The sequence below is a fragment of the Bactrocera tryoni genome, chromosome 3 (genome assembly GCF_016617805.1).
Source record: "Bactrocera tryoni isolate S06 chromosome 3, CSIRO_BtryS06_freeze2, whole genome shotgun sequence".
Classification (NCBI taxonomy): domain Eukaryota; kingdom Metazoa; phylum Arthropoda; class Insecta; order Diptera; family Tephritidae; genus Bactrocera; species Bactrocera tryoni.
The window spans coordinates 9,400,477-9,421,172 of record NC_052501.1 but is presented as its reverse complement, the minus strand read 5'-3'; the positions used below and the strand labels follow the sequence as shown (position 1 = coordinate 9,421,172).

Sequence of the window (20,696 nt, the reverse complement as noted above, 5' to 3'; positions counted from 1 at the left end):
TATAATTTTATTAATTAATTAATTTTGTCCTTAACTTTTTTTAATTATTAAATTTTTTATTTTCCATTTCAAAATTTTAAGCGCCTTCTGCTGCTTTTCCATGCATTTACTTCTGTTTTAGTCGCAACTACTGCAGCGCTGACCAACTGTTGTTGCCTGTGTGTTGAGAGTTTCGTTGTAACAGCTGTTGTTGCTTGCACTGCTGTTCTGCAGCGTCACACCCAGTTAGTATTGCAAATTTTAGCCAAAATATCCGTTTGGCGCTTTGTTTACTTATTTTTGTTGTTGTTATTTGTTTTAATGCATAATTTCTGCATTCAATGCCAAAAGACAGCGCTCAGCCGAATATTATTTGCTTAGCGCCGCAAATGTGAGAGTGATAGTGCTTGCTGCTGTTTTTGTTGTTGTTGGCAGTGAATGATTCCAAGTAGTTTTTATAAATATTTTTTTTTATTTATTGTTGTTTTTTTGTTTATTTGAAACTTGCCTTACACTTTACTGTGAAACCGCATGCTCACAATTTTGCTCGTTGTTGTCTACTTTTAGGCGCAAACACGCCAATGTAGCTTTTTGGGCAGTGATAGAGAGATTTTTTTAAACTTTGTTTAATATTTATACTTTTTAAACTTAAAACACTATTTTTGTTTAAATATTTTTAATTTTTTCTAAGATTCACTAACAACATTTGCCACTTCATTTTCGTTTAATTTTCACTACTCATTTTGAATGTGTGCCACTTTACAATACTGTTTTTTTTTCTGTTTTTGTGTTTTAATTTAAAATGTTTTTGCTCTAATTTTTCGCCTTTCGCCTGTTTATTTTTGTAGTAATTGTTATTGTTGCCGTTGTTGTTGTTTTTAGTGTATTTCTTTTTAGTTGTTGTATTTGTTTTTATCGTTGTTGGCAGTCGTTCTGTTGGCTTGGCAGTGGTACGCTGAGTCCTACTCAGCTTCGGCCTACATTCGTGTGTGATATAATCAGGGCAATGTACACAAATGCAGGCAGGCAGTCGAACGCTCGCTCGCACACACCGATACACACACACGTAGGCTCATATGCAGATGGTTGTAGAGGTGCTTCTCGGTGTATATGCATACATTATTCAAATGTATGTTTATGTATGTGCGCCTGTTTGTATGCAATTAAATGCTGCTGGTGATGATGTTGCTGCTGCTGTTCGGTGCGCTTTGGACATGTAACAAATTGAACACACAAATCACTGCTGACTGTCTCTCATTGTTGTTGATTTTTCATGTGCTGTTGATTTTTTTGTGAGCTGCTGCTGTTGTTGTTGTTATTGCTGCTGATTTTACAAGGTTCCGTTGCTGCTATTGTTGTTTTCCATAGAGCTGCTGGGCTTTTTATTTGCTATTGTTACTGTTGTTGTTGTACGCTGTGCAATTATTGCAGTTGTTGTTGTTGTTGCTGCAGTCTTCTTTGCTGTCACGTTTACATGTTAATGATTATTTGTCTTTCGTTTATTTTCACTTTGTGTCTCTTCGTATGCGTGTGTGTTTGCAATGAGCGATTGCTTCTTTGTGCGTGTGTGTGCGTGTGTTTGAAAATTTGTGCCTTTTGTTGTTTTTGGTGCACTATTTCGGTGCTTTACGTTCGAGTGTTTATTTCAATCAGTATTTGCTCAATTGCAAACGTCTAAAAATGCCTAGCATGCTTTTAGGCGCACAACACAAGTCGAATAAACGTTACACAAATGCTCGCACAAATCACATGTATGCTTATATGTGTGCTGTTAAACAAAGCGTAGCGCTACACACCCATTTCTGCTTGCTGCTTGATTTTCACTTTGCGTACATTTAGGCGCCCACACCTTTTTTTACACTTTGCTGACACAAAACGTTGTTTCTTGTAATACTATCACTTTTAATGCATTAATAATACGGATTTACACATATATTACTCTATTTTTTACACGCCTCTAATTTGAGTAACTGTATTTTTTACTTCTTCTCGCAGAATTTGTTCACCCTTGTACAACACCATACACTTTAAATTCCAGTTTAAATTTTATTTTCACTTTCATCACTCAAACGCTCGTAATACGCATGCAACGCTTATAACCAGGCGCGATAACGTGGCGGCAACTCTTGGAAGACCACAGCTGGTGAGACAGTCTTCTGCACGAGATTGTACTTAATGCTGGCTAATGGTGGTGTAGTGTGTGGCAGTGCTTGCGCTGGTGCTGTTGTCGCACCCATAATGTTGCATGTGGCATTTCCGAATGGTATCAATGTGGCAGCGCCCAATGTTGTTGTGGCATGTATAGCTGGGCCATATGAGCAGCTAGCAGCTGAGCCAGTCGAGCCAGTTGAACTGGTTGAAGTTGTGGATACTGCCGATGAGTAGGAGGCCGATGTGCTGTGACGCTTTTTCGTAACGGGCATTGTTGTAACGCTTTTATTGGCATAGCCGTCAGCATCCTTGCGCTTCTCCGTGCAGAGCATACAAATGACAAACATGCACATTTTCACAGAATGTATGCGTGGGCGAAAAGCCCAACAGTACTAGGCGCTCAAAAATTATGGGTTTGAAGATTTATTAGTTACAAAAAAAGTTTTTGTTAGAAACATTTTATTTTTTTTCAAATTTTATTTTTAGAATTTGTTTACAAAACTTTTTTTCGAATTTTTTTTTTGGAAATTTGTATTTTCAAAATATTTTTTAATCGTTATTTCACCAAAATTTTTTTAAATTAATTTTGAATTTCAAAACTTTTTCGAATATTTTGTTCTTTAAATTCAGAAATTTTTGCGAAGTTTTTGTTTCAAAAATTTTTTTTTCCAAATTTTTTTCGAAAATTTTTATTTTGAACTTAAAAATTATTCAATTTCGCTTATTTTTCAAACTTCCTTTAGCATTTTTCTGTTATTCGCTCAACTATTTCCGCCACATTCACTTTCATTTCAGAGTTTTGCTTTGTTTTTGCATTTTTAAGGGTGTGTTTCGCAGTGCGCACACACACAGGCACGCATGCATGTCGCTTAAAGCCCGAAATTACATATGTTGCGTTTATGTATTGTGTATACATACATACGAACACATTTATATAAGCATAAATGAGCTTGTGTGCGTAGCAGCTGTTGTTATTGTGCGCTTTAACAATTTGTTGCGCCAAAAAGATTGCGTAACTGCACCTTCACTGCACTACGTTGCGCTGCGCTGTATGTTACACCTCCGTGTGCGCTACGTTTACCGTTAGCTGCTGCTCTAGTTGGCGTCGTATTATTTCGAATTGCCAATGCTCTTGCTTTTGTTGTGCCCCTATATATAATCCTGCTGCGATTGTTGGTGTGGTGCTTTTGTTGTTCGTTTTGTTGTTGTTGTTATTGTTGTTGCGCTGCTTTGTCGTCGTTGATGTATTTCCTCGCTTATCTGCAGTGACAGCGTAAAACCCTGAACTTTCACTTCCAGGTTGCCATTGCTATAGCATACATTTAGGCGCTGCCTTACGACTTTTTCGCTTTCAATTTTCTTTTCGTCTTCGACTGCACCTCTTATACTTCAACGCCCTACAGCTGCTGCCATACTCAGCGTAGCTGTGCTGTAAGTATTATTTGGGCCGTTTTCACAAAAATTCATTTCATTCATTTAACATATTTTTGTGCGTTATTTTTCATATTGCACACCCATTTCGCACATCTGAAGCAGACTCTGGTAATTTTCTCTATCAGCGTACACTTGCCGTGGCTGTCTTCGTGGCGATCACTTTTACTTTTTCCCGAACTCCAATGTGCATTGACTGCAAACATTTTTCGCCCCATTTAAGTCTTGCATATTTTAGGGCTGCTGCTGCTACTGCTGCTGCTTTTGCAATGGTTTTTCGCTTCGCCTGCACTGCATTGCGTTTTGGCTTGCTGCTCCTCGTATGTGTTAATTTTTTATGGGCGCGTGTGTGTGTGTGTAAATAATTTCGAGTCGATTTGCATTCAGTTTGTTGAAGTTCTGAAAATTTCTGCCATTTTCCCATATACGAGCATACTATGTGTGCATGTGTGTAGGTATACCGAATCAGTCAGTAGTAGTTGCAAGTATTTTATGTGTGGATTTTTATTGTAATTTTTTTTTATGCAATTTTGGTTTCTTATTTTTTTGTTTGGTGTGTTATAGTATTTTTCGGTTGCGTGGAGGTGATGATGCGAGATGTTCCGTCCGACACGAATGAGTAACACAAACTGCAAGCGCCAGCAGTCAGCAGGCGGGCAAGAACAACCGCAGCCAAAGTTAAAAAAAAAAAAGGCAAAGAGCCAGCGCAAGTGCCAGAGCGTCGTCGTTAATGATGCAGGATGCTGCAGTTGCTCCTGTCGCTGTCGTTGTCATTGCTGGTTGCCAGCGAAATACCAATAACATTGCTATGAGCATATGTGTTGTTGCTGGTTTGCTTTTGTATTCACTGTTGTTGTAGCTATTGCTGCTGCACTCGTTTGTGCATTCGCTCAGCTCACTCACCGCGTTGGCGAAGCTCGTGTGGCACTCGAATCAACCAGCTGTTAGTGTAACTGCCACTGCTGGTCCATACGCTCATGTTCGCTCATTCAACTTCGTCGCTACTGAATTAAAACAGTTCGGCATTGCATTCTGTGCGGAGCTGCCAGATTGGTTTTTAGGATATATTGGAAAAGTTTTTATTGTAATTATGTTTTTTTAACACTCTTGCTGCAGTAGTGGACAATAAAATAGCAATTTATTTGAGAAAAAACTAACCTCATTTTCAATGACATTGAACCACTTTATAATAAGATCAGTCTGGGTGCCAGGCCATATTGGAATCACTGCTAAATTTAGAGCTCATGAACCGGCAAGGAAAAGTACTATATATCCGGTATGAGCAGACCGTGGATGGGTCGGTGCCCTCCCCACGTATGTTTTACTACTGGATAGCTGGGCTTCGAGGGTTTTTGGCAGGCTTTGAGCCTTCATCAGTTCATGCACTGTTGCGAGATCTTTTATGCCCAAGTTCGATGGTAAGAGATCTACTAAGCTCTTTGCTTTAGCTGTGGAGTTCTAATAGGTCATTGCCTTATTGGCGTATATGCTGTAAGGTTGGGACTTCCGGATGCCAGCTGCAGTGGCTCAATACTTCCTCCTTAATTGTCCTGCTTTAGTGAGATCAAGGCTTAGCACTACGGAGCTCAAACTTTCAAATTTGTATTTTGCTGACTTATAACATCGATTACAGTAGTTCTTACTTACTTATTACTTATTACTTCACAAAGAACTGCTTACAGTATTACAAATCCGATGTCTGGAACGGCCTTCAAACCTAACCTAACCCTGACCCGAGAGTTTTTTATTTAAGGGGATAAGTACAGTAAAGAGTCTAGCAGAGATTTGTGCATTCGATTATAATCGTTACCACTAGTTACCGTTTTAACTAAGAATATTATTAAAAGTACATTCTATAATAATAGTAAGTGAAGAAAATTTGGATATATGGTAATAGCGTTTAAAATAGGTTTTCGCTTTCTAGAGATCGAAACTGCATAGCTGACGGAGCTGGAATTATAGTTTTCCTAATCAGGGCTATCAAACAGATCATCGTTCGATTTCCATGAAATTATTTAATCAATATTTTAATTAACGATGACAACATTACTTTTGTACAGAACACAGTGGCAGCACAGAAACTGCATCGCCTTACTTCGTCAATTCGTCTTCCTCGTAGTCGAGGCGGATATTCATTTTGCACTCAGCACAACACCTTCACCTCCGCGCTGCGCTCTTCTCTACTCTGCTCCTCTCTAGATTGCTCTGCGCTGCATTTCTCTGCTATACACTCGCTGCCGCACACATACACACACAGCGCAGTTGTTGTCATCATCGCTTTTGTTCGGCACAGCATTAGATTTGACCCAATTTTACTTCGGCAACTACCGCCGCCGCTGCTGCTGCACTGCCCTCCCCGCGTCCACGTTTTTGAAGGCTGTGTGAAAGTGAAGTGTGTCTCGCTATGTTCATTTGTATGCACTTGTGTCTGTATGTATGCGTGTATGTGTGTCTGTGCAACGCTGTTAACACACTATCATGTCGCACATCTTCCTACCTGCCGATGCCTCACCCTCACCCCCATCCTGTTTGAACAACTGTTCGCATCACGAATCGAAGCTGTGTTCGCCAAAAAATTAAAAAAGAAGCAATGCGTTTTTATTTAATTTTTTGCATGTTTCTTAATTCGCTTTTATTTAGCTCGCATTTTACATGCTCTGGTGTGAACCCCCTCACCTCACCCCTTCACCTTTGCTTGCTTTGTGATTGCTATTTTTCTGTTGTATTTCAATTCTTTCCATTTTTTTTATAATTTCAGCAACTGATCTGTTTTAATTTTTTTTTTTGATTTTTTGCCCGCTCGGTCAATCATCGTCGCCGTGGTTGTCGTTGTCGTCGTCGTGCATTTGGGAGTGTCTGTTGGTTCTGTTCAAGTTCCAATTTTCCAACCTCGCATCAGCCCATCAGCGGAGCAGCCGTACAGCAGCAGCGCGCACATCAGCGACAACCCGCGAAGCCATTGTAGTTATTCAGTTGCCATTGTCGGTTAATTTCAAAGGTTTCAATGCATATCTTCCTCATGGGTCACGGAGACTATGGCCGAGTGCTCAGCGTGTAGTTGTTAAACATAAAAAGTTATCATGCAAACATATGAAATTCATGTATTCAAATAGTTTCTAACATTTAACATCGTCGATGATGTTGTGTCACCGAAATTGGCGTAATCCGTTGAGCGCCGAACTTCAAGGACACACATGTGTGGGTATGTGTGAATGTAATTTGAGGTTGAAAGCATTGCTAGTCGCAGATTTTTAGTAATTATTATTATATTTTGGAACAAATCGAAGATGCTTTCAGTTTTAGAAGTATGAAAGGTACAAACTCACCTGCTACGCCTGAAACCCATCAAATGCTGCCTGAATTAGCACCACACTACCCTAAACAACATCAAGATGTCTAGGCTATGCCATTCGCTCAAGACTGTGTCTATAAATCAGAAAACTATTTTTCTTAACCTGATTGTCATGTTGATAACATAATCATTGTAAAGCTTGATCATCTAACTACAATTTTGGGTCTCATCTCTCACTTACATGGTCATTTTTCTGATGAGGCTTACCGATCTTATAATATATTTTGACAACAAACGATTTCACTAATACATACGTATTTTTACATTATTTTTTAAAACCGTTCTTAACTTCAGACAAATAGGCATTTAATTTCTGAAATGTTTGGTAGACAAATTCAAGATGGCGAAATTCGATATTATATCTACAAAATATCGAATGTACATATATTTGGAAATATTCTCCAAAAATTTGAAGTTGATCCGGCAAAGCAGTTTCAACGTTATGCCCGTATGTATAAGGATTTTCAACTTGGTATAATCAACTCCCAGAAGGAAAGTTCTCTAAGCGCCATTCACTTGCTATTCAAATATGGCGGTGAAATATCCAGCGTATTTGTATTGTGTGAAAGATTAAAGCCCACTGTCAACAAACTGACTGGGCTTTAGGCCTGGAAAATCAACAACTAACGAGATATTCACAGTGCGCCAAATCTTGGAAAAGACCTGTCGAAAGAGAATCGACACACACCACCTCTTCGTCGATTTCAAAGCCCAACAATTCCGTCAGGATCGGGAAGGATCTCCTCCCCGAGCCGTGTGAGGTTTAGACATCTTCAGTGTACTCCAGGAGAAAATAATTCGAACTGCGGAACTAAACAGAGAAGGCACCATCTTCTATAAGAGTCTACAGCTGCTGGCGTTCGCCGATAATATTGATAACGTTTTCCTCAACATTCGCGTCCTTAGTTCTGCTTCCTCCAGACTGAATAAAGAAGCGAGGCAAATGGTCTGGTAGTAAACGAGGGCAAGACGAAAAATGTAATGTCATCAAACAAACAATCGTCGCACTCGCGACTTGGCGTCACTGTTGACAGTCATAACTTCGAAGTCGTAGATAATTTCGTCTATCTTGGAAGCAGTCTTAACACCAACAACGTCAGCATCGAAGTGCCAACAGGTGTTACTTCGGTCTATCGGCGAATAAAGACCAAACTATATAAGTCACCCATTATTTCCGTCCTGCAGAGGCATGGACGATGACAACATCCGACTGAGTCGGCTTTACGAATTTTCGAGAGAAAAGTTTTACGGAAGATTTATGGTCTTTTGCGCATTTGCAACGGAGAATACCGCAGTCGATGGTACTGTACGAGATATACAACGCCAATGACATGGTTCAGCGAATTAAGAGACCTACGCTGGCTAGGTCATGTTGGCCTAATGGACGAAAACACTCCAGCTCTGAAATAATGCGACGCAGTACCCGCAGGGGAAGGGGAAATGAGAACTATACGCTTGATGCTATATAAATATATACATTTATTTGCTGGTTTGCTGTGCATTCATTCAGACTTCGGACTCAAATATGTAGTAATCACAAGAAGTTATTAAAAAAGCATAAAAAGCGGAGCTAATATTTCCGGAATTATGCTTAGAACAACATTAATAATATGCTATCATATCATATGTGAAGAATTTACAACTGAAATGTGAGCGAGAAAGGTATTTTCGCCATATGAAATAATAAACTCACGACATGACGACTAAATTAGCCCACTACAGACAAACCCGCAGCCATATGAGCCCACATATCCGCCTATATATCTACATATAACGGAAAAAAATTTATATTAAGAAAAAACAACAACTTAGGAAATGTAATATTAAAGAATTTAGTTTCAACTGAATTGCTGCGGTAACACACGAACACACATACATACATACATACAAGCAGCCATGCAAACTGTGTTACTCAAACACATTTCATTGCTACATACACACAGTTGTAGTTGTTGTAAGTTGTTGCTTTTACGAAATTCTCAACTATGAAATTATCTACTGAGATTGCCACAACATTTATGAGCATATGACAACTAACAGCTGAGTACAACAACAACAACAACAATAAAATATATATAAGCAAAAAACAACAAAACACAGCATCAGCAAGGACAATAACAACTCGGCCGTTAAGAGCAATAACAACTCAACCGTTAAGAGCAATAACAACAAGCGCAACGTTAACAAAAATTTAAGGAAAAATAAAATAAAAACAAAAAAAATTATATAAAAAATGACAAACAATCCAAAATGTATGGCAACGACATAAACAAAGGAAAACTTTAGCAGCAAGACGAAATCCTCATATGGGCCAAAGTGAAAGGAATTCAAATCGTTGCTGGCGTTGTGACAACAACAAAAGCGCAATCAGCAGCAACAACAACAACAACTACAAATACTTGCAGTTGTATACGAACAGCAGAAACAGCTGTAGTAAACGGCGAACTTGTAAGGCAGCAAGCGCTGTACACGCACACAAGCACATACATACATACACACACATACATACATATGCATAAATGCGTGTGAACATATACTGACACATATTTATCACTGTGCTATACATATGTACATGTATAGTGTGTACCCCTCTCTTAAGTAGAAAGGTAATGTGTGCTGCACACACACACACACACACATACTTGCCACATGCAAAGCACCACCTCCCCCTGCAGATATTTAGGTCAAAGCTAGTCAGTCACTCGAACGCTGCCAGTGTCCCACAAATGCTCGACTGCATTAACGCCAAGCAGCCAGCCAAACCACACCGCACCCCGCAATCATTAAGCGAACTTGCAGCAGCAGCTGCACAGACAATGCAACGGTGCATAATGAGAGTGGTGTTGCGAAGATTTCATTGGCAAAAGACATCGTGAGTATGAAAGACAGCAGCAGAATGGAGGCGCTGAGTGTTATTTCTTCAAATCCACTCACGCTCGCAACATGCAAGATGCAGCGACGTTTGTCTGTCACACACATAGACACACTCATACATACATACATACATACATATATTGATACATACATATATTCAAAAATGCATAAATATGTACGTGCATTACGCCTATCATTAACGGCTGGCCGAGTCACTGTCAGGCCGTTAATGCGCGCAGCAGCAGTGTAACTGTAAATTATCGCAACATTTCGCTTACCGTAGCAGCAGCTGAAGGCTAACGTAGATAAGTTCATCACAAGACCTGGCATGGCAAGCGTACAAGCTTTATGCTGCCAACTAAACCGTTGCTCAGCAGCTGCGCCCAAATCTCCGAACTACGGCACTCGCAGCGTACGATTGCTCAATTGTCGGTTATTGTGCAACTGCACGCCGTTATTTAGCGCTGAAAAGTCGTAAATAATGGCACAAATGCAATTCAAGCAATGTTAGCAACGGTAGCTGTTCAGTTAACATTGCTGTTAGGCGACTGAGGGTTTAACAGCGGATTGATGCATTTGTTGCTATTATAATGTATTGTAGGGTTAGTAGGATTCAGTATTAAGTATGGAGCAAGATTTCTACAACTGCTAAAGAGAGGGAGAGTCACTGAGGACTTTATAAAGCTTAAATAGACGCCAAACTATGTTTAATTGTTAGACAGTTTACAACATGTATGTACTTACTACAGCTTAGCTGAAAATAGTTTTACTTAACGTAATATAACACAGCCTAATTTAACGCAACGTAACACAATCTCAACTAACGTAATATAACCTAACTTGGCACAACTTTACTTCAATTTTACCTAAAGCAACGTAACTTAAAATAATTTTATTTAACTTAAACTAATTTCACCTAACGTAACATAACCTAATTTAGCACCACTTTACTTAAAGCAACTTAAGGTGGAATAATTTTACTTAACATTACGTAACATAGTCTTACTTGGCATAGCCTAATTTAGCACGACTTTACTTAAAGCCACTTAAGGTGGTATAATTTTACTTAACATAACATAGTCTTACTCGACGTAACATAAGCACAGCTGTCTACAGGAATTTAGAGTTTATTTCAGCCCTATTTCAAACTTCACTACCGTAACGTAACGTAATCTAACTTAACGTAACATAACCGCGACTAGCATAAGCAATTTAGAGAATAATTGAATTTCAAATTTTACTACCAGATCTACCAATACAAAAAACCGTACTTTCGTAAAACTAATTTCACAAAAGCATAATGTTAAGTTGGTACTTAATATAACCTCTTAAGCCAATTGCAAGACCGAAAACAAATGTTTTTTGTGCATTTTTTCAAGCCGCATTTTATGTATTTAAAAAATAATATTAAGTTATAATATATTTATTGAATGTACTTTTCTAATCGCGTGGCCTAAATTGAAATTGCTATCAAAAATGTTATTTCTTCGATCATTATCTGACAAATACTTGTATATATAAGAAGGTAGTGTAAACATGTCAACGATCTGTCTAGCTGGTTCCGAAAAACTTTCCTCACCGACTCTAAGAACAAAGTTTCGGAAAAAAACATTTTTAAAATGTTGGAAGACGATTACACAAAGTCAAAATATTCTAATTTTTTAGAATATAAATTTGGAAGAAGTTCTCTAAACATTGATCAGTTTGACATTTATGCTGACGGCATTATTGTACAATACAAACTAAATATATTGTCAACGTTAATCAAAATTTAAATTCCGTCCAAATGCGAAACGTCAAAAAAAAAAAAAACAAATAAACGTAGTAGTAGTAATTTTCCATGCATCGTCCCATCCCTCTAAAAACGTCGCTCCATATATTAGAGTGTGATACGTCAAAGCCACACCATTTAGCTAACATGGCTATGTTTACGTTATTTATGTATTATTTATTGTGTTTTGAGAAAATAAATTTTCGAAATTACAACACTCCGACGCAAATTCTTAGTCAATAAAAAAACATTATTTGCAAATATTCTTCATTCAATTATTTATGAGCCTTTGGAATTTCCAGACTATCCCATATTTTGTACACAACTAGTTCCTTTCAAAAGCTAAAAATAACTGCGGTCAATCCCATTTGATTTCAAATTTTGAAAACAACTCGCTCAGTCTGGTGCGTACGTAAGAGATCGTAAAGGCTGAACTTGTTTTTTTATATGCAAACTGTCACCCATGGAAATGTTTTTGAATTTAAATTTTCACATTCTTTTCAATATCACATTTCTTAAACTTGTTATCTAGTGGCGCCGATCAATTAGTATTTCACAACAAAACATCTCATCCGGTTGCCGGCTTTCAAACCAAATTGCCGGCTAAAGCAGGTTTCACGCAAAGAAATGGGTTCGAAACAAGCTTCTTGAGTGCATATTTGTTTAACAAAAATTGAATGATAATAAAAACTATGAAATATGATGTGATTGTATAGCAACTAATGAAATCGTAAAGTCAAGATTCTAACAGATAACGTTGAGATTGTTTTTTTTGTTAGGTGAAAGATTTTTAATATATATTGTTGTACTTGTATGAAATAAGCTAGTTAAATAACAATAACCTATTAAGTTTTTTTCCTAAACGAATTCATTGACTTATTCATACCAGCAATAATTTCAATAATTTTAAATGGAATCAAGGAATTATAAATCCAACATATTATGGAATTTTTTTTCTGTTCATATTATATACATACTATACATATGTCGATACATTATTGTTGCTATTTTTTTGAAAACCTGAAAATGTCAAATATATTGGAACTGGTTAAAAGAAAAACAGCAATATTGAACTTGAAATCCAAATAGCTCCATTAGTGAATGTGATGAATCTAGATCAAAACACAGGGACTAGGCGTTTTCTGAGTGAAAGCAGACTATCCGGCATTAAAAGTGTTTGAAACGGTAGGAGTAAGGGGTTTAAGAATGAGAGAGACACATTCACTGTTAAGAAAGAATTCATTCTTTCAAATGGTGGCAGTTTTTGGAGCAAATAAACGATTATAAGGTTCAATCAGATTAAATTAAAGGTGTCATAACTAAAACCACATAAGCTGATCGAACCAACACTGTTAACAAGAAGATTATGGCATCAGTTTTTTGGGATGCGAGAGGAATTTTGCTTGTGGATTACTTGCAAACGGGTAAAACAATTAATTCTGAATATTATTGCAACCTTTTGGGCCAATTGAAGGAAAAAAATCGTGAAAAAAAGTTTCGGTTTGCAGAAGAAAAACATCCTTTTTCATCAGGACAATGTACCGTGTCACAATAGTCTTTTGACAATGGCTAAAATCCATGAATTAAAGTTCGAATTGCTGGAGCATCCACCGTATTCAACAGATTTGGCCCCCAGCGACTTCCATTTGTTTCCCGAACTCAAAAGGTTTATGCGTGGCAAGCGTTTTTCTTCAAATAAAGAGGTCATGACGGCTGTTGAAGCGTATTTTGCAAACCTTCCGGTGATACATACAACCATTGGGTGAACAAAACTATTATACTCTGTACCAACATGTTGCAAGAGTATAAAAATTGTGCTCCGGATGTCAGGAACCCGACATTAATGTGTTTTCACCTATTCGTCCATTTTTAACTTAATAGTACATACATAAAACAACTTCATGTAAAAGCATCGCACACTTACCTCTCTGGCCATTACGACATGCCTCAACAGAGCCGCCCACGATATCGAGGGTCTGTGTTATCTGCCATCCGGTATCGCCGCGCTGCCACACTGCCACCGTCACCACTGTCCGCATTAAAACTCAAGCTTTACTCAAACACAATGCGGTGTAAGTTTCTCGTCGCGTTCTCAACAATTTTATGCATTTATAATATTTGTTCGGAAACCTACTCTGCCGCCGATTATTGCTTCTCAATTTGTGTGCGTTGATTTGCAGAGTATTCCAAAAGCTTAACTTCTCCGCACTCAGTTCTCGATTGTTGATAATTGTTTTATTGCTTCTAAATTTGTTGTTGATTTAATTTAAGTTTAAATTTATTATGTGTTTCGATTTAATTATTTGTGCATTTAATTCACTGGGAAGACGATGTGTTTGTTGTTATTATGATTATTAGTTTTTTCGAAGATATTTTTTGAGGCATATATTAATAATGTTTTTCTGTTTGCTCTCTTCTATACACTGCTCGTTTAATGTCATTGTTTTGTTGTGTTATTTTTGTTGCTGTACTTTAAAGTGTTTTTAGTTTATTGTTATCTTGTTTACTGCAATACGTTCTGTAATAGAGTTTTCGAAATTAATTTTTGTTTAAAAAATGTGTATTTTTTAATGATTTTCGAATTTCGAAACTGCTTTATTGAGAATATTAGTAAAACATAAGCATAAGTATAAGAAAATAAAAGAGACTTTCAAAGTTCTTCCAAATAAGTGACGAAAGTACATAATTTACAATTTAAACAAAATTTTCAACATTAAGCTCTATCGCGGAAAGATCTTTTAATACTTTTCATACTCATAAAGGTTAAGATTTCAGCATAACTATTATTTTTTCTCTTCTTACATATCAACATCAATTTTACTGAATATCATCCCTAAAAATAACCTACCATCTACGGCAAACCGGTTTTATTCAACTTTTAAACTCATTACCTCCTTTGGAAAATGGTCTTCATACTGACAATTTCCACATCCGAAAGGATTAACATTTTCTAAATGATTTTTGGCACTTTGATTTCTAATTTAAATCAACTCTCTCGATAAAAGGTTTGTATGACCCCTATAGAGCCTTAAAAAGTTAAAAGGTCTAAAAGAAGTAGTTATCCTTTATGCGGGACAAGTCCACAAGGGATGCTCCATTGTTCTTTGGCGCCCAGCACTAGTCATTTCATGCATTTTCTCGACTGGTACCGATTGTACCAGTTCAATTTGTATGTCAGCTATAGGCTATATTTCTCCGATCTGAAAAATTTTTTTCGAGATTGTAGCGTAGACTTAAGCCAAAATTTATTAGCAATTTCGTTAAGATATCTCGCCAAATAATAAAGTTCTCCGTACAAGCACTTCTTTTAGATAGATCCGCTGGTACGAGCTATATGGTATATCAGTCCAATCTGAACATTTTCTTTGGTTAATGTAGCGTTACCTGTGCCTAATTCGGTGAAGATATATTTTTAAATATACAAAGTTTTGCACAAAAGAACATGGCAGCTGCATGCCATAGTGGTTCAATACTGGGCGTTAAGACCCAGTTTAACCCAGTTTAACCAAAACTTAGTTATGCGAAACATAGTATGTATATTGCAAACACTGTGCGGCGCTCAATTTCAGTTTTTAAGTTTTATTTTTTGTATAAAAATGATTTTTTCAGGTATTATCAAAATGGTTTTAAAGTTTTAGTTGAAGTCCTGTTAGTTAGAAATTCGAAATATAGAAACAAAATATTTCCATTTGACAGTTTAAATATCAACCAGTTGTGTTATTTTCCTTCGATCATCAGTTCTTGCCTTCTCTCTCTTAATTCGACATTTACTCTGTATTTTCACAATACTTAAATTCATCCACATAAGTTCCACTACCACCAGCGCCTTTACCACCAGCTAAAGTAATTTCATTCATACAGTTATTCGACTTCCTTTTTTCACTCCACACTTTCTATTGTCATTTCTTTGCTTGATGTTGCTTCCGTTTGTTCGGCACTCATATTCGTGTTAGTCTTTCATTACACAAAAGCTTATCGTGGCGCTTTACCCATCCATCGTGTCTTTGGGTCCTTTTTCGCTCAATGCTTTCAATTATTAACGCCCAATTTTCGGCGTAGTGCTGCACACCTACGCAGTCCCTCGACTCTAACTGCGCTCTCTTGCCACTATCTCACTCTCTTTCTCTCTCTCTCTCTGTCCCATACCCTCGCTTATTTTAAGCGTAATCTGTCTCTCTTTTACGCTCCCTCGCTGGCTCTGTTCCATTACTGTTTTGACGTTTGCATTTCATTTGTTAACTATTTTGTGTCAGTGTGTGTGTGTGCATCTCTCTGTTTAATACGTCTTGAAGTTGGCTGCACTTCTTTTATTACACGTATTGTTAGCTATTCCACTTTGCGTTCCATTTTAATAACACGCACTCTTTGTCTTTTACTTTCTTCCTTTTGTGCTTGAATTTCGCAAAATCTACGAAAAATTTCTCTACTACACTGACATCCGTTACTTGCTTTCCTCGCCGTTTTATTGAGCTTGTGGAAGTCCAGCTAAACATTTACCTCTACATGTGTTCGTGGGTGTGTGTGAGTGCTTCGGCCTTTGTTCACTTGTATTTTCGTATGTACACATGCATGTTTGTATGTATATGTATTGTAGGCATATTTACATCTGTGGAAAAAATCAGCTCAGCTTCTGGCAGCCGCGGCGTCAGCAGCAGCAGTGAGCGGATTTCCCATCACGGCACATTTTAATTATTCATATTTGACCTTTTTCTCTTTTAACAGTTACTAATTGAAGGAAAATATTTATCTAAGTTAAACTGAAGGCCACTAACGTAAAGTAGGAATACACACACACGCGAACACATGCAAACATATGTCAATGCATACATGCTGGTCAAAGCGCAGCGCTCATTAGCTTAGCAGCGCATAGTAGTGGTGCTCACAACATCTCCGCACACATTGTTATTGATATAGTACTTTAAATTTAACGAGAATACTTAGCACGACATAGAACAATGCATATAAAAGTGAAGCCTATTGCTGTTTTGAAGGTGGACTTGTACCTCCTGGCGTGTATTTTCGCTGTTTGAATACAAATAACGGTATGTATAAGATTTAAAAACTTGATGCTTTCAAAACGACTAATCTTATCTGCTGGTAATTACTTCGCATTATCAACTACTAAAGGTCGCTCTTTCCCTATGGTGTACACCTAATTAGGAGTGATGGAGCAAGCTTGGGGTTATAAACGACTTCTTATTATCTCGAAGAAATTAGAAATCTAACATAATCAGCGTATAAGATCAATTTTCTAGTAAAAGACTTTGATAAAAAAGCATTAGTTTCAAGTCTATTAAATCCATTTCTAAATCTCTAATAAAATATTTTTTTCCTATAAGTCGGATATTGTATGTATATCGCCTAGGCAACTGCTTTACTAAGGTTTTTTTGTTTTAATTAATCCTGTGGATATATTCGTTAAGATCCGAGTCAACCTAACAGCCAGAACAATTGTATTTCGAATATGAACAATCGTAGTTATCTATGTGCTCAAGCTTATTGTACCCTGACCAGTCCCTCGAACTTTGGGATATTTATTTAAAATTCAGCTTCACTATAGCACATAGCTCCCATACAAACTGACCAATTCATGACAAGATAAAGACTTTTCTAACCTTTTATGCTGTAAGAATTGCCCCTAGTAAGGGTGCGGCCGAAGTCAACATTTTTTTTTATAGTTTTTACATATAAATAATATATAAATATATTTCAGACAACCCAGAATCGCTTAGATTATCTTTTAGTTAAGAACTAGAAGTAATCAAAAATGTTTCCCCCTTTAAAGCATCCGTCTTCGGTCTGAGCTTTGTATGGTGGTGAATATAACAAACAACTGGGATAATCAAAGCGAAATATAATGGGAGCTATTATATATTTAATTTATCGACTAAATTGGTCGAAAACTATACGTTCTTAGACTTAACGTTCTCATTTGATCCTTTGAGTCACTTGAAAGACGAAACTAACGGTTTTAGAAGTTTATTTGGTTGTTTAAGGGATTCTTATCTTTTTTGGCTATTTCTTGGTATCATTCATTAATTCACAGTACAAGTCTGTAACATTAACCGTCGAATATTCACTGTTATTGGCCACATAATTCTCAGTATTTTCGTCTAAGTTTTGAAAAATGTTTGAAAAATCTGCCGAGCGAATAGTCCTTCTTCTCTTTTATTGACGTAGAAGCCGGTGGAGCATGAAACCATGTGTAGAAATTCACGTAAGTGAGGGTAGTTCTCTGAAACGATTATTTTACATATGGCTCAAGCAGCTCACGACTTCTGGTCTTTGACCAAGTATCCTCTAGGTAGCCAAAAAACATCCGTTTGAAAACGAGCTAAAGAACATGAAAAACCCCTCCACAGGGTTGTACGCTGGATCCACCACGTAAAAAACACCCGCAATGAAAAGCTAATAGTGCTTGGTTGATTATAATTTCGGGTCTCTTCCAGTTACGCATATTCAACTATCGTAGAAAGTAGCTTCAGTAATGAGATGAAACTCTTATTCGGCAAAAATCAAAATTTCCGAAATTGTGGTTTTAACTGCTTCTACTTAAGGAATTCGTGTTTCGTCTTGGTAAACTCATTTCTGTCGAAACGATTTTGCAGACTCAGGCAATGTAAATAAGTTTCCAATGAATACAATTAATATCAAATTTGACCCGGACTATAAAAAAAATTATCTATTCGCTATGCGTGCGCATTTTAAATTGACCAGTCCGGGTCAGCCGCTCCCACGACAGTCGGGCTTACGTAACCGGAACGGACCTGTCTTTACAACAAAAACAACCAGTCCGGTTCAAATATGATATGATATGATCTTGAATGTATAACGTTACACAAGCTACTTCTTGGCAAGTCTATTGAAACTAGCAATTTTCGCACTGCATCAGAACGACCGAAGGAATCTATGAGAAGACATCTCAAGTACTCGAAGTATAACCACAAATTACCGTATTAAAACTGATATTCACAACAATCCTGAGATTCGAGTTAACTGAAGGCCTAACTAGGCACTAAAAACTATATCAAAAAACTATCAGAGAAAGAAAACGAAAGAGGCCGACATGATTTAATAAAACCGTTAACTGATTAAAAAACGAATGGACCCAAACAATGCATGGCGATAATTACAAGCGACACGTTCGAGTGCAATACACCCTGTTTCTGTGCCAAAAAAGGGGTAGGGCAACTAATCACGTTCTGATGGCCTGCGATATGTGTACAAGTGAGCGAAAGTGTGGGGGCGGGGTGTGTGTGTGGTGGAGGTGGATGTGTGTTTGTGGTGGTGTGAGGTGAGTGATTGTGAAGAAATGTGTGCGGGGGTGTGTGTGATGCGTTGGAGCACTCGCTCAGCAATATGTGAAACAATGGGTCAATAAACACTTTAGCCACTCAATGGACCGCAACGAGAATAAATAACGCAATAAACGCTACTTATGAGCGAAGGTTATGATTTTTTTTTAACTAATAACCAATAATGAGTGGTAGAAGCTTTATGTTAATAAATTAATAAAGATTAAGGAGGCTGATATTGAAATTTTTAACTGGCGGCGCGTCAACAGTTGGGGGGTTCTTAAATAAAAATATAGTTTTTCGCACAAATTTTCACAGCGTCCGTTTGTTGTAAGCGCACATAAGCAGCGCTAGCTCTAGAGTGCCCCAGTGCGGCTACGTGCGCGTACGCGGCAGCTGACGCGGCGCTGCTTGCTGCTAAGCGTTTTCTCCTTACACACGTTAAAGTTAAGCTCAGTTTCTTGTTTTTATTTCTATATACACGCCCACACACTTTATTTCGTTTTTGCACTTATTTTTCGGCTTTAAAAATGAAAAACTTTTCAATCATTTGTAATTTACCCATTGAATTTTTTTCGAAAATCTGCTCGCACTCGCTTGACTGGGGAACAAACACCACGCGCTCCGTCAATAGATTTTTCTACGCTCCGAATTCCGATAAAATTTTCTCACACACAGATTTGCGCGCACATACACACACGCACACAAGCGCGCGCGCACAGCCAACTCCACTTTGCCACTTCTTACACACCGTTTACTGGGCTGCCTCGGCCGCTGTCGCTTTCACTGCCGGCGTTGCTGCCTGTCCTGACATGTATACGATTGGTTTGTGGATGTCGTTGTCAGCGTTGGCGTTGACGTCGGCGTCAGCGCGTGCTGCCAATCGTCGATTTCGACTGCAGCCAAAGGCGTAAAACGAAATTCATGCTCGCGTTCGCATCGCGTTTCCGAATTACAAAATCGACACACACCAGAAAAAAAACCACACACGCACGCACGCACACACAGTAAACGCAGAATCTTTTTCTTTTGTATATAGATTTTGGTAAATTTCGTTATTGATTTTTATGCGCTGCGCTTAACGGTTTTGTCCATAATCTTTAAATTACGTCTGCTTTGAGTATATAAATCGCGGTTCAATAGATTTTAACGTGAATGGATTTTCGATTTTCAAGTAAAAACACCCTTCGCGCTGCGCCGTGATGAAAAATTGACTTTTCCATCTGCGTATGGACCAACACAGACAGCCGCAAAACTGGCAGCAGGCAAACAGGCAGGCAAAGCAGGCCGTTAGTTGTTAGTTAGGCCGTTAAGTCAGCTATCCAGCCTCCGTGTACCGGAGCGGATCGCTTGCCAAAGCACAGGCATCATAAGCGAGTGGCAGTTGGCGAGAGCGGCGCGAGAGAGAGAAAGCGCGCATAAATTGATGCTGCGCTCTCTCTGAGGGTGTTGTGAATAATAGTGGGACATTTCAAGGGTGGTAAGTACGTTTGAGCGCCTCATAATGTGGGCCCACCCCTGCTTTAATCCACATTTGCGCTCTAGCAACTAACCACCAACGCAAAGTGCGATAGTAAAATAGGGTTTTACGCATTGTCAAAGTAGTTCGATTACATTTTCGAATTTTTTAAATATGCGCGTCACAGGCAGACACATTTCTACATGCATACATACAAACATGTTAGGGGACAGGTATGTATTGCTATGTTCCGGTATTTCTTTCAGCATTTTATCGTCATTATAGTTTTTTCTCTTCCAATTAGCATTTCTTAAACTAATTTTAAATTCAAAATTAAAAATAATTATTATTGAAAATAAATAAATTTTAGCATTTAAAGTATAA

At 37.9% G+C, this 20,696-nt stretch overlaps 1 protein-coding gene across 1 annotated transcript in view; it reads right to left on the bottom strand.

The window, feature by feature from the left end:
- The window catches only part of LOC120772501, a 34,329-nt gene extending 14,158 nt beyond the window's left edge, over positions 1-20,171 (bottom strand). The window contains exons 1-2 of the mRNA XM_040101148.1: positions 19,415-20,171; positions 13,483-14,076 (exon numbers count right to left, since the gene is read on the bottom strand). Of these exons, the coding sequence (XP_039957082.1) occupies positions 13,483-13,494 (12 nt within the window). The 5' untranslated portion in view covers positions 13,495-14,076; positions 19,415-20,171. The remainder of the gene's footprint in view (positions 1-13,482; positions 14,077-19,414) is intronic.
- Between the last annotated feature and the right edge of the window lie 525 nt (positions 20,172-20,696).